This window comes from Perissodus microlepis, chromosome 9, assembly GCF_051167445.1.
Source record: "Perissodus microlepis isolate ML-2025 ecotype Zambia chromosome 9, ASM5116744v1, whole genome shotgun sequence".
Lineage (NCBI taxonomy): Eukaryota > Metazoa > Chordata > Actinopteri > Cichliformes > Cichlidae > Perissodus > Perissodus microlepis.
Window position 1 is genome coordinate 29,728,503 of NC_140469.1, and position 19,865 is coordinate 29,748,367.

A 19,865-nucleotide genomic window follows, 5' to 3' on the forward strand; every position below is an offset into this window, starting at 1 on the left:
TGGACCAAGTGACCCTGAATCCTCCCTTAGTTATGCTGCAATAGGTGTAGGCTGCCGGGGATTCCTTTCCGGGAGTTTTTCCTTTCCAGTCACCTTTCTCACTCACTATGTGTTAACAGACCTCTCTGCATTGAATCAAATCTGTTATTAATCTCTGTCTCTCTTCCACAGCATGTCTTTATCCTGTTTTTCTTCTTTGCCCCAACCAGATGGCCCCGCCCCTCCCTGAGTCTGGTTCTGCTAGAGGTTTCTTCCTGTGAAAAGGGAGTTTTTCCTCCCCCCTTCGCCAAAGTGCTTGTTCATAGGGGGTCATATGATTGTTGGGTTTTTTTCTGTATCTACTGTACAATATAAAGCGCTTTGAGGCGACTTTTGTTGTGATTTGGCGCTATATAAATAAAATTGAATTGAATTGAATTGAATTGAATATGCAACACTTATGAGGTCATTCCCCCAGGGATCAATAAAGTATTCTGATTCTGATAACTGATCTAATGGACTTCCCCACAGTAACACTGAACAGGATATTAAAGCTGAATTCTGTAAAGCCTGATTAAGATTGACCCAGCAGAAGAACTTTGGTTCAGATCCCTCGTGTTTCTAGCTGTGTTGAAATGAACTTTGTCAGGATAATGTCCCATTAGTCTGCCACTTTTGTCACAGCAGGACACTTTGTGGGTTTGCTGATGCCTCAACAGGTTTGTGTTACGGATGAAAGACTTCACACTACTCATATTTCAGTGGATTAACTTTAGTGTGGATGAGCTGATGATTTTTTAGATGATGAAACCTAGCAAAAGACTTTCCACACTAAGCACAGTTGAAAGGTTTAACTCCAGTATGAATGAGCTGATGTCGTTTTAAGATGCAACTCTGAGTATAAGATTTTCCACATTGATTACAGATAAATGATTTAACTCCACTGTGGATGAGTTGATGTCTTTTTAAGTGACCAATAAGAGTAAAAGACTTTCCACACTGATCACAGTCGAATGCCTTGACTCCAGTATGGATGAGCTGATGTTGTTTTAAGCTGCTACTCCGAGTAAAAGACCTTCCACACTGATCACAGCCGAATGTCTTGACTCCAGTATGGATGAGCTGATGTTGTTTTAAGCTGCTACTCCGAGTAAAAGACCTTCCACACTGATCACAGCCGAATGTCTTGACTCCAGTATGGACGAGCTGATGCTGTTTTAAGTCTCTTTTCTGAGTAAAAGCCTTTCCACACTGATCACAGTTGAATGCCTTGACACCAGTATGAATGACCTGATGTGCTTTTAAGTAACCAAGCCGTGCAAACGACTTTCCACAGTGATCACAGCTGAAATGTTTAGCTCCTGGGTGGATGAGCTCATGGACTTTTAAGCTGTAACTGTGAGCAAAAGCCTTTCCACACTGACCACAAACAAATGGTTTAACTCCACTGTGGATGAGTTGATGCATTTTTAAGTGACCAATCAGAGTAAATGACTTTCCACACTGATCACAACTGAAAGGTTTAACTCCACTATGGGTGAGCAGATGTACTTTTAACCTGTAACTGTGAGCAAAAGCTTTTCCACACTGACCACAAACAAATGCTTTAACTCCACTGTGGATGACTTGATGTCTTTTTAAGTGACCAATCTGAGTAAAAGACTTTCCACACTGATCACAGCTGAATGCTTTGACCCCAGCATGGATGAGCTGATGTGTTTTTATGTGGCCAATCTGAGTAAAACCCTTTCCACACTGACCACAAACAAATGATTTAACTCCAGCATGGATGACTTGATGTCTTTTTAAGTGACCAATCTGAGTAAAAGCTTTTCCACACTGACCACAAACAAATGATTTAACACCAGCATGCGTGACTTCATGTCTTTTTAAGTTACCAATCTGAGTAAAAGCTTTTCCACACTGACTACAAACAAATGCTTTAACTCCACTATGGATGACCTGATGTGTTTTTAAGTCGCTTTTCTGAGTAAAAGACTTTCCACACTGATTACAGCTGAATTCTTTAACTCCACTGTGGATGAGCTGATGTGTTTTTAAGTCGCTTTTCTGAGTAAAAGACTTTCCACATTGATCACAGCTGAATGCCTTGGCACCAGTATGAATGACCTGATGCGCTTTTAAGTGATCAAGGCGATTAAAAGACTTTCCACACTGATCACAGCTGAATGCTTTGACTCCAGCATGGATGAGCTGATGTACTTTTAAGTTGCTACTCAGAGTAAAAGACTTTCCACACTGATCACAGCGGAACGCCTTGACACCAGCATGAATGAGCTGATGTCTTTTTAAGTTGGTACTCAGAGTAAAAGACTTTCCACACTGATCACAGCTGAATGCCTTAATACCAGTATGAATGAGCTGATGAGTTTTTAAGGGACCAAGTCGATTAAAAGACTTTCCACACTGATCACAGCTGAATGCTTTGACTCCAGTATGGATGAGCTGATGTACTTTTAAGCTGCTACTCCGAGTGAAAGACTTTCCACACTGATCACAGGTAAAGCTTCTGTTCCCACTATCGATGCACTGGCGTCTTCTGGGCTGCTTCATAGTGGTCAAAGGGACAACAACTGGATCTGTGCTTGCTTGTTTTTTGCTGATGTCCTCAATGTGTTGAGGTTTTGGCCTGCTTTCCCACATCTCTCCTATAATGACAAAGAAATAAAACGGAAAACCAAATGCAGTTATGGTAAGAAGTAACCCATAAACTGTACAGATGTACACATGGCATTCTTATAACCTTATTCAGATCAAAAGCATCCTCATAAAGTAAAATATCAATTTCAGATTTTATTTTATTTTTTTAAATATTTGTACTTTGCATTACTTCTTAATGCTTCTCATTTAATGGTTTTTGTCTATTTCTACTACTACTTACATTGTAAATATATAGTGAAGATTAAAGACTCAAAGGGTTTATTGTCATATGTACAAGAAGAAAAAGCATTTTTCTGTGCAATGAAATTCTTTCTTTGCTGCCACACACACACACATGCCGGTTAAGTTAAGGGTTGAAAGAAAGTATGTATATATACACAAATGACACCAGATAAAATATAAATAATACAAATAAATAAGTGAAGATAAAATTTAAATGTGAGGTAGAAAATAAACCCCCACGTATAAGCTTAAAAACACTACAAAAGACCAAGGATAAAGGAGGATTAGAACTTTCAGCACTACTTCTTAGCCAACAGGCTTCAGTTTATCTCAGGATGGCTAAAACATACCCTCTTAGATGAACCTTGGCTAGATGTAGAACAAGCACTTTGCAATAATCTAGAGATTTCAGATCTACCATTTATCAGCTCATACATCCAACGACATGAATGCTTCAAAAGCATCAGCATCAGCTCTTCTCTGACAGCATGGTGGGAGTTTCTAAAATTGACGGAGTCTTCATTAATCCCATGCAAACGTACACCTATCTGGAACAACCCTGACATATTACAAAACAATAATATGATAAACTTTTCAGCTTGGAGTGGTAAAGGAATCAAATATTTAGAACATATACTAGAAGGAACAGAATTTATTTCATTTGACAGACTAGTTACACAATATGGGATCAACAAGAAAAGATTTTTAGAATATCAACAAATTAAATCCATAGTAAAAAAGAAATTTAAACCGGGTCAAGTTGAACTACAAACACCACCAAGTGTGGTTCAATTTCTTACTCTTAAAACCCCCAAATTACTATCCAAAATATACAGAATGCTTTCTAAAACAGATGAATCAATATCACTTCCTATGGTAAAATGGGAAGCGGATTTATCAGTTAACTTAGACCAAAACTTCTGGTCTCAGATTTGCTTAAAAACCTTTCATCTAATTAGAAATCCCAGTTTTCAATTAATTCAATACAAAATACTACATAGAGTGCACTATACAGGTCATCGGATGTTCAAGATGGGTTATACGTCTACCAACAACTGCTCACACTGTCAAACCAATACACCGGACAATTATATCCACGCTCTTTGGTTCTGTCCACCAGTTCAGAAGTTTTGGCGCGAGATATGTGAAGACTTATCAAAGTGTCTGAAATGTAACATTCCAACTTCCCCCTTAGTGTGTTTGTTGGGCAGCTTAGATAATGTCACTTCAGAAAAGAATATAGCCCTATGCATAGCCGAGAAAACAGTCCTCATGAACTGGAAAAATAAAAATAATCTTAATTCTAACCAATATAGAAATTATCTATTAGATTACATTAGTCTTGATACAGCCTCTGCCACCACATCAGATCAATTGCTCTGGGCTCCTTTGATCAGCTTCATCACCTAGTGGGGGTGGGGGGTCATAGTTTGGTCCCGCCTTCACTGTTGTGATTGGTGTGGGGGTAGGGACAGGCTTAGGGCGTCGGGGGGTTCCCCAGGAGCATCTTCCTTGGAGGGCTCAACCCGGGGTAGCGGTCATGGCCTATTAAGGGCTCTGTTGGCTCTTAGGTGACGGTTTCCTCGTGGCTGCATGCAGCGGGGCCAGGGGAGGGTCTGTGCTGACGGACGTGGGTTACTGACCTGGTAGCCTGGCTGCCCCTGGGTGGGTCTGGGACGGGCGTGAGGTTCTATGGGCACTCCGCCTCTGGGCTGGGGCTCTGGCCGGGCCTCGGGGGCTTGGGTCCTGGTTGGTATGTTGCTGGGGTTGTGGGCGGGTGGGTGTATGGGGGCCCGGCCCTGGCGCAGGGTGCCGCCAGTGCATCGAGCCACCTGGGGGGCTCTTCAACTGGTGGGGGAGGTTGTTACACCTTGCAGGAGGTCTCCTCTCTTCAGGAACTCACTCTGCAGGAGGGGGAGATATAGGAGAGGTGGAGGAAGATCTCAGCCTGGGCGTCTACTGTCTTGTGTAGTCTGGAAGATGAGTGGATGACGGGGTGGGTGCAGTTTTCTCTGTGGTGGGGTCAGGTGGGCTGTCCCAGGCTCTGTGGGGCACTGCTGTTCTGGGCCCCGGTCCGGATGGGCCTTCTCACACCCCCGTTCTCTGTGACCTGCTGGAGCGGGGAGCCAGGAGGAGGAGTTGGCCGTCCGACTGGGGTCTGGAGTGTGGAGCCTCCCTGCTGCTGCGGAGTCGGGGTGGTCTGCTTCTCCCCACCGCAGGGAAAAGGGTAACAACACCTGGGTCTGAGTGCAGTTTCCCCCTCCAGGGGCAAGGGTACCTAGACCCGGTTTTTAGAGTACGCTTGGGGAGTGTGATTGTGTGTACAGTGTCTCTCTATATCTGTCTCCACGTTGGTTGAGTGTTGAGTAATTGCATATGAGAGCATGAGGGTGGGAATGGATGTTTGTAGCTGTGTGTGCCTGTATGTCTGTGTCTATATGTCAGGTTGGGTATCAGACGCCACCTCTCTGGGGACATCTCAGGCCCTCTAAGGTATGGAGGCCTATCTCCCCGCACCACTTCCCCTGCCAGTGGCAGACGCCCTCAGACATCGGTGCGTTGGTGGTTCTTTGTGTCCGGGGATGGGCGCCCAGGTACACACCGGCTCACTCCTTGGTGGCTGCTTATCGGGGCCTGGAGCCTGGGGCTCGCTCGGGCCACTTCGGGGGTGGGGTGCCCTCGGCCTCTCGGCCTGGGACTCGGTCACTCTGGCGCAGCTGGCTGCCGGCGGAGCTCACGGGCACGTCACTGCAACCCCCCCTGGCTTCTGCTCCGCGGCTGCTGAGTGACCCCTCATCTGGGGCTCTCCTCAGCTCTTTCTGGGATAGTGGCGCGGCTGCCCCTCTGTTGGTCTTCCTTGGTCTCTTGTGTTCTGGGGGCCTCTGGATGTCTGGAGTCTTGATCTCCTCCATACCTGCTTCATGCCCTGGAGGACGGGGCTGTGGCTCCCCACACCCTCTAGCAGATCATTACATGAAGGAACCTTATAAAAACAAACGCGTCCATGCTCACAGGTGTACACACAGGTGCTCTCACACACACACACACACACACACACACACACACACAAACTACACCCTTTTTGGCTCCTACCTCAAAGCAAAGTGAAAATAAAAAAAGTAAATAAAATAAACAATAAAAGGTGAATCAAATAGACCATTACGGCAAGGCTGGGATGGTCAATTTGGTTAAAGTAAATCCGTTGGGCATCTTTCCTTGCATTTAGACAATAATTCTGATGGCAAAAGAAAAAAAAAAAAAAAGTAGACTGGTTATACAAAAAAAAAAAAAAAAAAAAAGTGAGGTAGATGTATGCATAAAGGAGTTATGACATGATATGCAAAAATTACTGTTAAGATAGGTCAGCTGTTCAGGACTCTGATAGCAGTGGGGAAGAAGGAGTTGTAAAGTCAGGATGTTCTAGATTTCACAGTTCTAAGCCTTCTTCCTGAGGGCAGAAGAGTGAACAGTCTATGTTGGGGGTGTGTGGGGTCTTTATGAGGATGGAGGGAGCTCTCCTTTGGACTCTGGATTGCTAGATGCTCTGCAGAAAGGGCAGCGGGGTCCTGATGATCTTCTCCGCAGTTGTTAATTTAAAAAAAAAAAAAAAAAATTAACTGCAGGCTGCAGGCTTTTGCGATCCAGAGCAGTACCGTTGCCTTACCATGCAGTGATGTAGCCGGTCAATATGCTCTCCACAATGCAGCTGTAGAACCTGCTGAGGATCGTGGCCAACATACCAAATTTCCTCAGCCTCCTCAGGAAGTACAGCCGCTGTTGAGCCTTCTTGACCAGTTATGTGGTGTTCAGTGACCTGGTGAGGTCCTCATTGATGTGGACTCCCAGACACCTAAAACTGCTCACCCTCTCCACTTCAAGCTCCCAGATAAACAGCGGTTGGTGAGGCCTCATCTTCTTCCTTGTGTCCACTATTGTCTCCTTTGTCTTATCAGTGCTGAGGGTGAGGTTGTTGTCCTCATACCATGACACCAGACAGGCCACCTCTCTCCTACAAGCCGTCATTCCACATATTGATTTTAATGTGGAATGACGTTGAGATGTTCAATGATTTGGTGCAAATTATGGGAAATGTAGGAGTTTAATGAGTTTAGAATAAACCTGCAATGATACTTGTCTCTGTGATGCTGAATACTTTATTACACTTATGAGTTGTAGTTGGTTGCAAATGTGAAGTTGTTTTAACCTAAAGACTTTGTCTTCTAGGATACAGGCTCTGGGTAGAGCTGGGAGTTAAACAAGCTAAACATTTAATTGCTGACTAATGTTTTTACACAGGGTTACAGGTTGGAGTGAAGCTGCTCCAAGTGGGAAACCCTGGAGATTGTTTTAGGGAGACTGTGCAACATTCTTTTACATGTCTCATTGGGGAGTTGACACATGGCGAGAGCCGTGTGGCACAAGAGGAGTGTCATTTTTTTAAATTTGCAGATGTCGTGAGGTGCCATGACGAGAAGGAGTCACTGAGAGGATCGTCCACAACGTGGAAGCTGAGGCCAGGAGAGAGGCTTCAGGAGGATCAGAGATCACCTTCAGCACAGCAGACATCGCGCAGAGAGCTGTGCTACTGGGCTTCCAGGAGATCATCGAGAGGAGTCTTTGCACAGCAGACAACTATAAGGAGTGGAAGAGTTTTGACGTTGAAGTTGAGGAAGACAACTAAGGTGTACAACGTGCTCTGCCTTAAATCGTCCGGGGCACTGGAACATGAGAACCTGAGGGATGAAGGGAGGGTGCCAAGCTCCAAAAGTGACAGCGCAGAGGAGGTCCAGCGATGGACTTGTGGTTCTGTGAACAGCACAAATGCCAGGTGACTGTGAAATAACTAACAGCACATTTTCCACAAGTGAAGCCAGTAACTTACTATCCTAAAAGATTAGACCTAGTTGCTTGTGCTTTACCTCCATGCGTGAGATCAGTATATGCAGCGGCTCAAGCTGTACAATGTTCCTGAAAATAGTTTTATTTCACCCTTTGACACTGTTAGTTCCACACGAGGTGGATGTTTTACTACTGCAGACTAAAATGACCTTTCTGTAAGCTACAAGACACTTGTCTCTAATGTTACTATTACTCTCACAACCACACAATCATAAAATGGTGCACAATTCTGAATCCGTCAACCCTTTTGCCAACGAAAGAAGAGGGCACTTCTCATGAGTGTAGAGAGCACGTGGAGAAGGAGTGTAAGCCCAGGGATGACGTAATAGATGTGCCACTCGTTGAGGGAAAGGTTTGGTTTGTTGATGGTTTGAGCTTTACAACAGCAGAAGGACAGGCTAAAACAGGTTTTACTGTAGTAGATAGTGAGAAAGGTATCTGTGCAGGACAACTATCATGTTTCATATCTGCTTAAGCAGCAGAGATGGTAGCTTTAACGGAAGCGTGTAAAGCTGCAGAGAGACAATATACACTGATGGCCAATATGCATTTGCTACATTACATTTCTTTGCAGTGCAGTGGGTGAGACGAGGTGTGACAGCCTCTACAGGGAAGCCTGTAGAACACGCCAAACTCCTGCAAAATCTGCTGTAAGCAATAATATTGCCCAGTAGAATTGCCATTTGTAAATGTGTACACACATGTGAGGGAAAGATCCAGTTGCATTAGGGAATGCTTTTGCAGATAAGATCACAAAAGAGGCAGCTTTCGGAGCACATGGTGTTCACATTTTAGCGGTGCAACACCAACAGATGTTGCCTATTATACGAGATGTACTGGCAGACATGCAGGCCCACTCACCTACTGCTGCAGAAAAACAGTTTGGCTCACAAAAGGAGCGAGCTTGCAGGATGGTGTTTATTGTCTGTGTGATAACCCAATACTGCCTCAGAATTTGTATAAGACTGCTGCGATTTTGAACCATGGGCCGTGCCATGTCTCGACAGGAGGGATGATGGCAGCAGTAGAGCAACATTTTCATACTCTAGGATTTAATACTTTAAATAAATTTTTTTGCAGGTCATGTATGATATGTTGCAAGCACAATTCTTGGGGTAATTTGAGACCTAAGAGAGGGAAATTCCCCAGACCCAGTCACCCATTTCAAGTTATTAACATGGACTTTATAGAGCTGTCCAACTGTAATAACTATAAGTACTGTTTAGTGAAAGTGTGCCCTTTTTCAAAGTGGGTAGAAATCGTCCCAACTAGGGAAGCAGATGCCATTTCGGTTGCCAAAGCCATATGTAAGAATATCATCCGGGACACGGGATTCCGGAGACCATTTATAGTGATGATGGTCCACACTTTGTAAATGAAGTGATTGGATTAATGGCACAGCATCTAGGGATAACACTAAAACATCATTGTTCATATCACCCACAAAGTGCAGGGTTGGTAGAGAGAACTAATGGCACAGTAAAGCTAAGACTTAGGAAAACAATGGAAGAGACAGGCAGGACATGGTTAGACTGTATAGAATTAGTTAAGATGTACATGAGGATTACTCCAACAGAGAACAGTCTGACGCTTTGGGATTATATATGGTAGACCATTTAGAGGTTTAGTCTTCTGTAGTGATGATAGAAAAGCAGAAGAGAGAACACATTAGCAGATTGGATGCTTAAAATGTTTAAAAGTAAAGAAGTCATGAGAACAAATCATCTGCCAGATGATTCTGTTTCTCTGCAGGAGCAGAGTCTGAAGTCTGGAGATTAGATGCTCATAAAGGCCATGGAGAGGAAGTGCTGGCCCAGTCCACGGCGGGAAGGTCCCTATCAGGTGCTGCTGACGACGCCCACAACAGTGAAGATTGCTGAGAGAAACACTTGGATACATCAAGCGCACTGCAAGAAGGTAACACACTTCCTGGCCGACTCTGGGTAATGGTGAAAAGGCCAGCGGTACAAAGGGGGGAGTATATCTCTAGGACCTCTCGTCTCAATCCTGGTGAAGAAACCAATGGATCCAGAACCCAACTTAGAATTAGGGATGGGTACCGGTATCCGGTGCGATGATGGCACCGGTTCTGACATAAACGGTAGTAACCAGACCGAAAAGCAGCGCACATTTCGGTGCTTTTTTTTCCTGAGCTGTGATACACTTTAGATTCTAGCCAATCATTTTACGTTTCCGAGGATAGTAGGCGGGTCCAGGTACGTACGTTCTTTTAGAGCAGAGCTACAGATTAAAAATGCCCAAGGCGAAGCGGTCAAAAGTCTGGCTGTACTTCACAGCAAAATATGCAAACTCAGCAGCCTGCAACAAGCGCTTTAAGGTGATACTGTCAAAGGAGGTAACACCTCAAATCCGATGAAACACCTGGCGACGCAAAGCGTTTTTTTTAAAAGCCGAGAAATGCGCCGTATTTGATAGCTTGCTGCGAGACCTCACTCCGTGCACATCTACTGCGGGTGGGTTGCCAGTTATCGGACCCGGAGCAACATCCCCCACAAATCCGAAGAATAGAGTCCTGGCCCCTAGCCCTGCCAGTGTCGCAGAAATGATGACGGATGATGATGGCAGCAGCAGCCGTTCTTCTCTGCGTGAGTAGCGTAATGTTGTTCGTGTGTAATTTACGTTGAGTAGGCTAACCACGTTATTACATTAATGCATGTAAGGTGAACTAGCAAACATCATCATAGCTACATGCGGCTGTCTTCTTGTTTGATGGCAGATACTCCCTTCACCCTGGCCAAAAAGGCTAAAATGACCAAAGAAAAAGTGGAAAACAGTTAAACATGAGAGGTTTTTGGATAAAGTTTGTGTTTTTTCCATTGTTTAAGCACTGCTTTCAGCCAAGAGTGATACCATATATGCCCTATAGCTGCAGAAAAGGCTAACATTGTTATCTTTTTACAAAAAAACAGCTGAACATGAGAGGTTTTTTGGACAAAGTTGGTGTTCTCCATTCTTTAAGCACCGGTTTGAGTACCGTTTAAGCACCGGCACCGTTTCAAAAGTACCGGTATCGGATAAAACCTAAACGATACCCATCCCTACTTAGAATGGCTAAGGAATGTGCTGTGCACCTTCTTGAGCCTGTTAGCCCTGAGTGGGTTGACAGGAGCGCACTGGGACAGAGCAAACCACACCCAGTACCCGCATGGGTTTTCAACCAACTGCTGGTGGCAGTTGAACACAACCGCTCACATAAACAACGAGACCAATGGTTATGCTTATGATGCCACTGGCTACACATTCTTCTTGACTGTGGCCATATAGCCACAGAGAACGAGACAGTTTGTTTGCTTGCCTTAGCAACACATCCAGGAGTAAACATACTTGGAACACTGCCAAATTTTCAACTCCTCTGAACCTGAATGGACGGTTGATTCACCAGTAGCCAGGAAGGTGAACTGCTCTGGTTAGTCAGACCTGCTGGCCTGACTCCAAGTATCTGACTCACTGCAGGACATTGAACAGCTAAACAAACTGGAAGCAGGCCAGTTACCCATGTGTATGAAGGGCAATGGATTAGTCCAAGTTGGAAATTTACCATGGAATTTGTGCAACGTCACCTATTCTTTTTGTCCTCTGCAAGAAGGGATGTAAACAGAGAAGAGTTTTGTCTACATTTACATCATGAACACTTCTCTAAGCTGGTTGAGGTTTTGAGCCAAGAAGATCAAAACAGCTTGATCTAATTTCCTTCTAAAAATCTTTTTCTGCAGAGACAACAGGAAAGGAGAAGCGTTGTAAATGCAGATAATTCACCAGCTGACTCTAACCCCCACAGGATGCCTACAGTGAGAAGATTTGGGGGGTTGATAGGAGTCATAAAAAGGAGTGTTGACCAGGCTACAGCTTTGAAGTTAGCTGAAAGCCACATGGACCAAACAATAAAATCAACTGATGTGTGTGAATGCCTATGTCTGTATACAGTTGGATTGTAGTGACATGTGATTTTTGAGAATGTTGATTCTTCTTGTTTGATTGTTGACATCCAGTTGTTTACTTGCAAGTTGTAGTTTACTGTGTATGAGATCAATGAGAAGCAGGTTAACTGCTTAAAAGAATTAAGTGTGATGTTTTGCTGCAATAGGAGGTGAATGACATGACAGAAGCCTGTGTATAAATGACGCCTGCGCTGAAAATGTCAAGCAAGTGGTGCATGGCTGAGAATATACTACACAGGAATAATTTGGAGCATACAAATAACAAAACAGGAGGGGAATGTTAAAGTGAATTGTTAAATGTTGTCATTTTTATGCTTACCATCTCTACATTGTTTCAACTCTGTGATGAAAGGAATTCCTTTGGGGGGGGGGGGGGGGGGGGGGGGGGGGTCTGTAGTGTTTTATCACAAGCACATCCTTCTGAAGGGTTGTTTGATGTTTGGTAAGCTTCCTGCCCTTTTTATGGCTTCACTGTGTTGTGCATGGTGAACCAATACAAGAATTGAAGCATATATTGGGTGTGGGGGAGATTGCCATTTTATGACTAAGGTGTTGTTAGAAACAGTTGGAAGTCACACAGAGAGACACACATTCTCACACACTCAGTCAAACACACACACACTCTCACACGCATACAGATGTTTACACATACACACACATAGTGCCTTGTCTTAGAACCATGTGAGAGGTGCTTTTGCTGTGATGTGTATTGTGTGAACTGTTTTCCCAATAAAAGGTAGCAAGCGGAGGCCTTTGGTTCCTGTATTGAACCAAAGGCAGCAAGCAGAGGCCGGATTTGGGGTCATTTTGTGGTAGACACCGACGAGGCCTCCCTTGCAAGTAAATCGATCGATCGCTGACTGTCTTGTTTTCTTCATGATGAATAAGTCTCTAAACTAGCGGGGCTTGTGGAAACACAGACCCAACAACAGAAACGGTGGCCTTATATGTATAGTATATAAACTCAAAACACACACTTTAGTTCAAAATTTAGATGAGGCAATGTCAACAAATCAACTTGTTAGAGATTCATCTCCTGTTAAAAAAAACAAAATAATTCCACAAAACAAGAAAACTGCACCAAACACCATAAAATAACAGTATGGCCAAAAGTCTTCTCAGATATTGATGCTTCTTTCCTTTATGACACAAAAAAATAGGAGTTTAAACTAACTGTAAGACGTTTAACTACATTGGTGTCTGTGTTAATGTTCAAGTCCTAAATTATTACCTTTAAAGTGTTTGTGTTAATGACATCATGTACAGTAAGACAGGCATGGAGAATAGCACTGACTGGGAGAGGCTTTAAACAGATCACATACTCAGTTCAATTCAACATATAAGACTTTAAGAATGCACAAGCATCTATCTAAAATCTATTTATTTAAACTGTCATCTGTGTTATTATTATGTACAATTATAATGTATTGTTTATCTCCCTTAAATAAACAGGCAGCCTTAAAGTATGAAATATCCATATACAAAACCACATATAAATGTGTATTGTCTCAGTGGCTGACAGTGGCCCACAGGCCTCAATGTGAGCTTGAAGCCATTTATATTGTTTAAGTCGTTTAATGTGTAGGTGCTCGTGATAAACACATTTTGAATGAAAGCCAGGGAACTTTGGTAGCACAAGTTCCCTGAAGTTCACACATTGAAACAGACTGACATGCACCCGTCTGGGCAGCCAGAGAAATTTTGCTTTTAGACTTTGCAATTCATTTTATTTCTATATCTGATAAGAAAACCATTCAATCAGACAGTTATTTGTGGTAAATAAAATACAGTTATAGTTTAAAGCTGTTTTAAGCACCACATCTGAAATTCAAGCACTTGTCAAACCTTGACAAGACAACATTAAAATTCAAGCACCTTCAAGGATTTAAAGCACCCATACGAACCCTGTAACTGCAGTGGTGAGCTGTTCCTCCGCCCGACTCTTCTCCCAATGCCAGTCCCCCTGTGACATCAAACAGATCTTTATTTTGCAATTCAGTTAGATTTAATGTAGGGCATTACTGTGATGTTTTACTTTTGTGAAACAGTGAAAGATGAGTGTCGGTACATTACGTTCAGTTTGTGGGTTACAACAGAAAATGTTACATTAATTGTTCTCACATGGTATCGGACAGGCTAATTTCAACAAACCGAGGACGCTTTGCCCGATAACAGGAAAAAGACGTCTGTTAAAACTCGATTCATATTAACGCTCAAAATAAAACGTTCTCAAACCACATTTGACCATGATTTAGACAGGAGAACAAATTGCGGCAGCGTCAGTCTGATTTTATTTGTTCCGTCTGGAGAGTAGGGCTGGGCGATATGGCCTAAAATTCATATCGCGATATAATTTGAAGCATGTGCGGTAACGATATATATCACGATATATATCACGATATATATCACGATATATTCTTTTCTTCTGTATAACGTATTTTCCACACTAAAAATCCTTTAATTTTCTCAAAAATCGAGAGTGTGCCTTATGTATGAATTCTGGTTGTGCTTACTGACCTCGAACCGATTTCTGCGTGCAGAAATCTGTTAAAAAAAATGTTTTAGTACAACTTTGGTAAGCTGCACAGCTTGATGGATTGTCAGAGCATTACGGCTGCCGTAGTGAGGAGCTTCGCGGAGTAATCTGGGTCCAAAACTCCGTCCACTTCAGGTCCCAAAGTCAAACGAACACTAAGAGTTAAAAACGGTCTAAATTCTTTCATCTTTAATTAAACCATCAGCGTTGCTGCTTTATCGGGTGTAACAATTAAGTTTTACATCCATGAAAACAGAATTTATTACATTTAACGGAGTTAGAAGTTAACAGGAAGTTAGCTCACTAGTTTCCACCTAAACATTTCATAGCATGTTCTGACAGAGATTTTTGAAACTAATTCAAACGTACAGCTCTGCTACCACTCCCAACATAAATGAAGACAGAAAACTAAACAGCAGTGGCGTTTGTAGGGTTACTGAAGTTGGACTAGCTGGTATATAATGTTGTGCTACGTGATTGCTAGCGACACAGCTATGTTAGCATAACATTAGCACAGTGAAGCTGGAGGATGAACGCCAACTTTTTTTCCACTCGATAAAAGTTAACGTGAAGGATTCTGGTGGTCAGGGACAAATGCAATCGTATAGCAGGAAGCTATACACGGGCCAAACCTCAGTCAGGAGAACAACTGAGATTATTCATCCACAATACGAGGTTAGTTATTAATATACTGCAACAACATGGGAATAGAACAGCTGCGAGAGAATTCAACATTAATGAATCAATGTTACGGAAGTGGAGGAAGCGCCGTTTTTGGATTTCCTCATATTCCAAAAGTGCTTCAACTCTTTCCCATGACTGTCGCCCGGCATAATTTGCAGATGATAATGGTTTTAGCTGCTGCGATGCTTTCGACCAAAACAGGCGCAGCTTGATGACATCATCAACGTGCGCTATCGCGATAGAGCGACATAGTCAAAATCTCTATCGTTGGCCAGATTTATATCGTTTCTATCGTATATCGTTTATATCGCCCACCCCTAGCTCAGTGATTAAATCATTAATTAAAAATGTTTTCCCAGCTAAAGATCTAACGTTTAATAAAGCCAACTTAAGTGTTTTAGAGGTATTATTTGCCCCCTCGTGTTTGGGAGCAGTCTGTGGCACACAAGGTATGTTTACTATATTTAAAGATCTTTTAGAGTGCCGCTCTCTGTGTTTTGGCCACATGTCTCCTTCTGTCACCTAAAAGTACAGAAATTTTAAAACCTTCTAGTAAACAGGGTCTCAGCTTCTCCTGGGAAAAATCACCACTGCCATAATCCTCGCAGCCTTGACCCTCTACACATCACACATCAGACTGCGGAGACAGAGCATGAAGGTGGAAAGGAGGAACTAAGGGGGGCGTGGCTGGGCAATGTAACTTCGATAGAGATTGACAGACCACGCACCACCTTCGCGCATTGCTTTGTGGGTGCCCGTGGCAACAAAATCAAAACACTGCATCAAGCGCTAGTATTTCTAGCACCAGTAATAATTAATTCTGCAGTTTTAATCCCTACTTGCATTTTATTTGCCCCAAAAACAGTTATGTACAAAACGATGAAGAACACGTCAGGTCCGTACAAAGAGAGACTTGACAAAAGGGCAAAAAAAAAAAAAAAAAAAAAAAAGGACGAGGAAAAAAAATCAGGAGTGAAAGGGTCAGACCCATACAAGCATACAGAGTGGAGTAAGAACGTTGGCCTGCTGCCCAACTTTCATCACGCACATATTTATTATTATATGGTCCTAAGTTTTAGTGCATACACCCACAAAATGTTTAGTGACTTCAGATCCCTGCAACAAGCCCAGGTCCAGTTTACTTTGGTGATTTGGACTATTCCATTTCACAGCTGTTGTTTTTTTCCCCCTTTATCTCCTGTACAGGCCAACACAATCTATTTGTTGTTTCAGGTTGTAGTATTACACAACATTTTCAGATCTAATAGAAATAAAATGAGTGTTTCGTAATTCATTCAATTATTGTCTTATTTATAACTGGCATTATTGTTTCATTCTATTATAGAATCTTACAAGAAAGAAGAAAAATTGTATTCAATTGTGCTTTATTAGCTGGTTCTGTAAAAAAAAATAAATAAATAAAAATCCACAATACAAAAAATAAAAACATTGCAAAACAACATACTGTAAAACAGTCATTCATCACTTGATTGCTTCAATACAACCCTTGGGCATATATATGCAGGACATTGACAAAAACATACTTGTATTCACAGGATAAAACAGTTTTTTTGTATCACTAATTGCACAGTAGGATTACAGCATACAATATTATTGTCACTGCTACATTTCTGTAATGCGAACCAGAAATTATGTCCACTACTAATTAATTACCGTTGAGCTCAAAGGTCCTATTAACAAACGGTTAACGAATGTGTATTTATGAAGACGATTTGTGAGACTGGTAAACTTACCTTTGTTCGTACGATGGTCTTTCGTTCTACACGGTGCATTTCAAGGTCCTGTACCCATCCGTCGGTAAACTGTACCTGGGCTTGTTGCAGTGACCTGAAGTTACTAAACTTCATGAGTGTATGCACTCACTCCAAGAACCGTATAATTATAAATATGAGCGTGGTGAAAGTTGGGCAGCACACCAACGTCTTTTGTCCACTCTATGTGCTCGTACGGGTCTGACCCTTTCACTCCTTTGATTTTTTTCCTCGTATCTTTTCTTTGACTTTTCATCAAGTCTGTCTTTGTACGGACCGGCATTGTTCTCCTTCGTTTTGTACATAACTTTTTGGGGGGGCAAAGAAAAAGCAAGAAGGTATTGGAACTGGAGAATGAACGTTTTGCGGTGCTGCAAATGCTTGCGTTTGATGCGGTACTTGGATTGTTTTGCCACGAGTTCCCGGCATGCAATGCGCGAAAGTCACGTGGTCTGTCGATCTCTATACCTATTTTTCTCTAAACAATTTGAAATTTAGACCCTGAAATACTCTGCAAGAAACCAAGAGGGTCTCCCACTCGGCAGGCCTTATTCTCCATTTCACCGAGTTAAAACAAATATGTCGTGGGCATTTAATTAGAAGAAACAGTAATAGTGTTTCACCCAGAATTCTGGGCTTTCACAGCAAAACCTCACAGATGTCAGTGTTGTAGTTCACTCCGACTAGAGGTCCAAATGATTTCAGTGAATCCAAACTAAGAAATAAAATCAGAACAATCACATGTGGACACCATCCACCTTCAACCCACTATGAGCCTTCATATGAGACTAAATCACCAAGGACTACACATAAACTACCTCTGAAAAATAATTGGATCTATTTGTACACATGTCGTATGGAGTCGTATTCCCCTCGTGTTATCACACAGCAACTAAAGCAGCTAGCAGCATGCTAAGATAACTAGCTAAAGGCTAGCGCCAGCTTAATCACGTGTTCAGTCACATATGCTGTACCTGTAATGTGATGTACCCATAAAAGTGATTTGATTTGAGATTGGTTACCTGTGCAGGAGAAAAGACCAAAGACTAGTGATGTGTCCTGTGTGTCGAAGCTTCGATACCTGTGTCGGGTAATCTCGGGGGAGTTTTTGTGAAGCGCGTATCGAGGCTCGCTTTGATTACGTATGCAGTGACGTTCGAGGCCTCGCGGGCAGTCCGTACCATGTGACTGATTCAGGAAGTGGCTCACCGGTTCGCGCCAGATTCGAAATAAAATGGGCAGCAAAACACAGCTGATTTCCCCCATCACACTGTGTTGTTGAACAGATTACGTAGGTGTTACATAGTTACTTGAGCATTTCTTGTTCGATGGAACCAGCAAGAAAGAATTTTTTAATCTCATCTCTTCTAATAAAGTATGCACACAGTACTAAATATCACAAATGATTAGTACCATAATATAAATAAACAACACTACAGATCCTATAATCTGATTTCTGTCTTTTAGGTTTTTAAAAAGTGAAGCGCCACACACTAGTTTGTGTCATTATCCAGATGTACATAAGCATGATTACACAGTTACTAGGGGTGGGTTTTGATTATCGATTGAAGTCAAAGGCGCTTGCAAAGAAAAGCGTCTGGACTTCTTTAAGTTACTTGAAGACGTTTCACCTCTCATCCGAGAAGCTTCTTCAGTTCTAAGGTCAAATGGTGGAGAGTCCCAGATATAAACCTAGTGGGAGTATCCCCCCACAGAGGGACAAAAGGACCCCCTGATGATCCTCTAATCGCCTGAGCCAAGGTGTGAAACTGGGTGTGATACTCCCACTAGGTTTATATCTGGGACTCTCCACCATTTGACCTTAGAACTGAAGAAGCTTCTCGGATGAGAGGTGAAACGTCTTCAAGTAACTTAAAGAAGTCCAGACGCTTTTCTTTGCAAGCTCCTTTGACTACGATGACCTGGATGACTGAGAACCTTCACAGACATTATCGATTGAAATCGATTCTGGCTTGGATAACGTGATATCGATTCACTAAAATCCTGAATCATTTTTTTTAATATAAATGTATTTTGCCCGAAATGCCAGAATCTCAGGTTAAACCTCACAAAATTTCAACAACCACCAAACAGCTAAAGCAGTGAATGAGAGCAGGACCACGGATTCTGCACATAGATGTAAACACAAAGCGCGGAGCCTCCGACGGATCTCTCTCCAAACAATATTGGCCGAACCAGCAGCAAAAGAAGATCCAAACTACGCTTCTCATAAACATCGTCATGAATTCCCTCTGACTTTTGCTGTTTTGCTTCCACCACAATAAAATCACACTTCATGCACAGCTCTCTCTCTCTCTCTCTCTCTCTGTGTGTACTTCAAGAACAGTTTCCAATCTAAAAATCTGTTTTCTGTATTATTCGCTTGCTTATTACGCACAAGTCTACCGTTGTTTACAGCGCTGTCGGCCGCTGTTTTTTCCTTTTACTTACTTCCGAAAAGAAAACCTAATTTCTGCCGTTCAATACTGAACAAATTTAAAGTTTTTAAAATTATGCAAAATTGCAAAATGCTTAGTTGTGTCTCTGATCAAACCTCTGTAACTTTGCTCTGCTTCACTTCAGCAGCATCAGGTAATGTTCATGTGTTGATTAATGGTTTTCTTTTGTTTTTGATGTACTGCAGAATATTTTTTTAAAATCCAGGCCAGGAAAATCGCCTTCACGTTTTTCTGTGTTTTATCCTCACTTACTTTGACACAAAGGCATCTGCTGATGCTCACACCTTTGATAAAGTCTCGAAAGTGTCAGCTTTCTTTTTATATCTATAAAAATATACAAAATGTACTGATGCATGATCTGAATTATAATATTTCTGACTGTCTGAGGCAAAATTTCCCCGAATTGAATCGAGTCGTGGATCAAATCGATTCTAGAAATCAGTGACGACACACAGCCCTAACAGTTACACAATCATAGCAAAACTCTGTCCTGATAGTTTCTCTTTTGTATCAGACATACTGAGACAATATTCGGGATAAATAACCACGAAAACAATTTATTTATTCAGTTTAGAGGTTTACACATCACATCATTATAATCACAGAGCCTGTTTCACTTGAATCGTCCACTTGATGGCGCAGTAGAGCAAATGAATCATCACAATGCTTGGAT

General features: G+C 42.4%; 1 protein-coding gene and 1 pseudogene across 3 annotated transcripts in view; one reads left to right on the forward strand and one right to left on the reverse strand.

The window, feature by feature from the left end:
- LOC146380769 (uncharacterized) overlaps nucleotides 1-12,591 on the forward strand; it is a 42,117-nt gene extending 29,526 nt beyond the window's left edge. Inside the window, exons 4-6 of one of the 2 annotated variants that reach the window (XR_014801350.1) lie at nucleotides 7,333-7,711; nucleotides 9,535-9,699; nucleotides 11,517-12,591. Coding sequence is in view for 1 of the 2 variants with exons in the window: in XM_084940077.1 (XP_084796203.1) it covers nucleotides 7,333-7,711; nucleotides 9,535-9,547 (392 nt within the window). In the remaining variant the exon portion in view is untranslated. Of the gene's footprint in view, nucleotides 1-7,332; nucleotides 7,712-9,534 lie in introns of both variants that reach the window. The other variant, XM_084940077.1, reaches the window with a different exon arrangement.
- On the reverse strand, nucleotides 1,820-17,889 carry LOC146380771 (uncharacterized; annotated as a pseudogene). Its single transcript, XR_014801361.1, has 3 exons — nucleotides 17,756-17,889; nucleotides 13,646-13,704; nucleotides 1,820-2,648 (listed from the first exon to the last, which is right to left on the reverse strand). The product of XR_014801361.1 is annotated as an uncharacterized LOC146380771 (transcript).
- Between the last annotated feature and the right edge of the window lie 1,976 nt (nucleotides 17,890-19,865).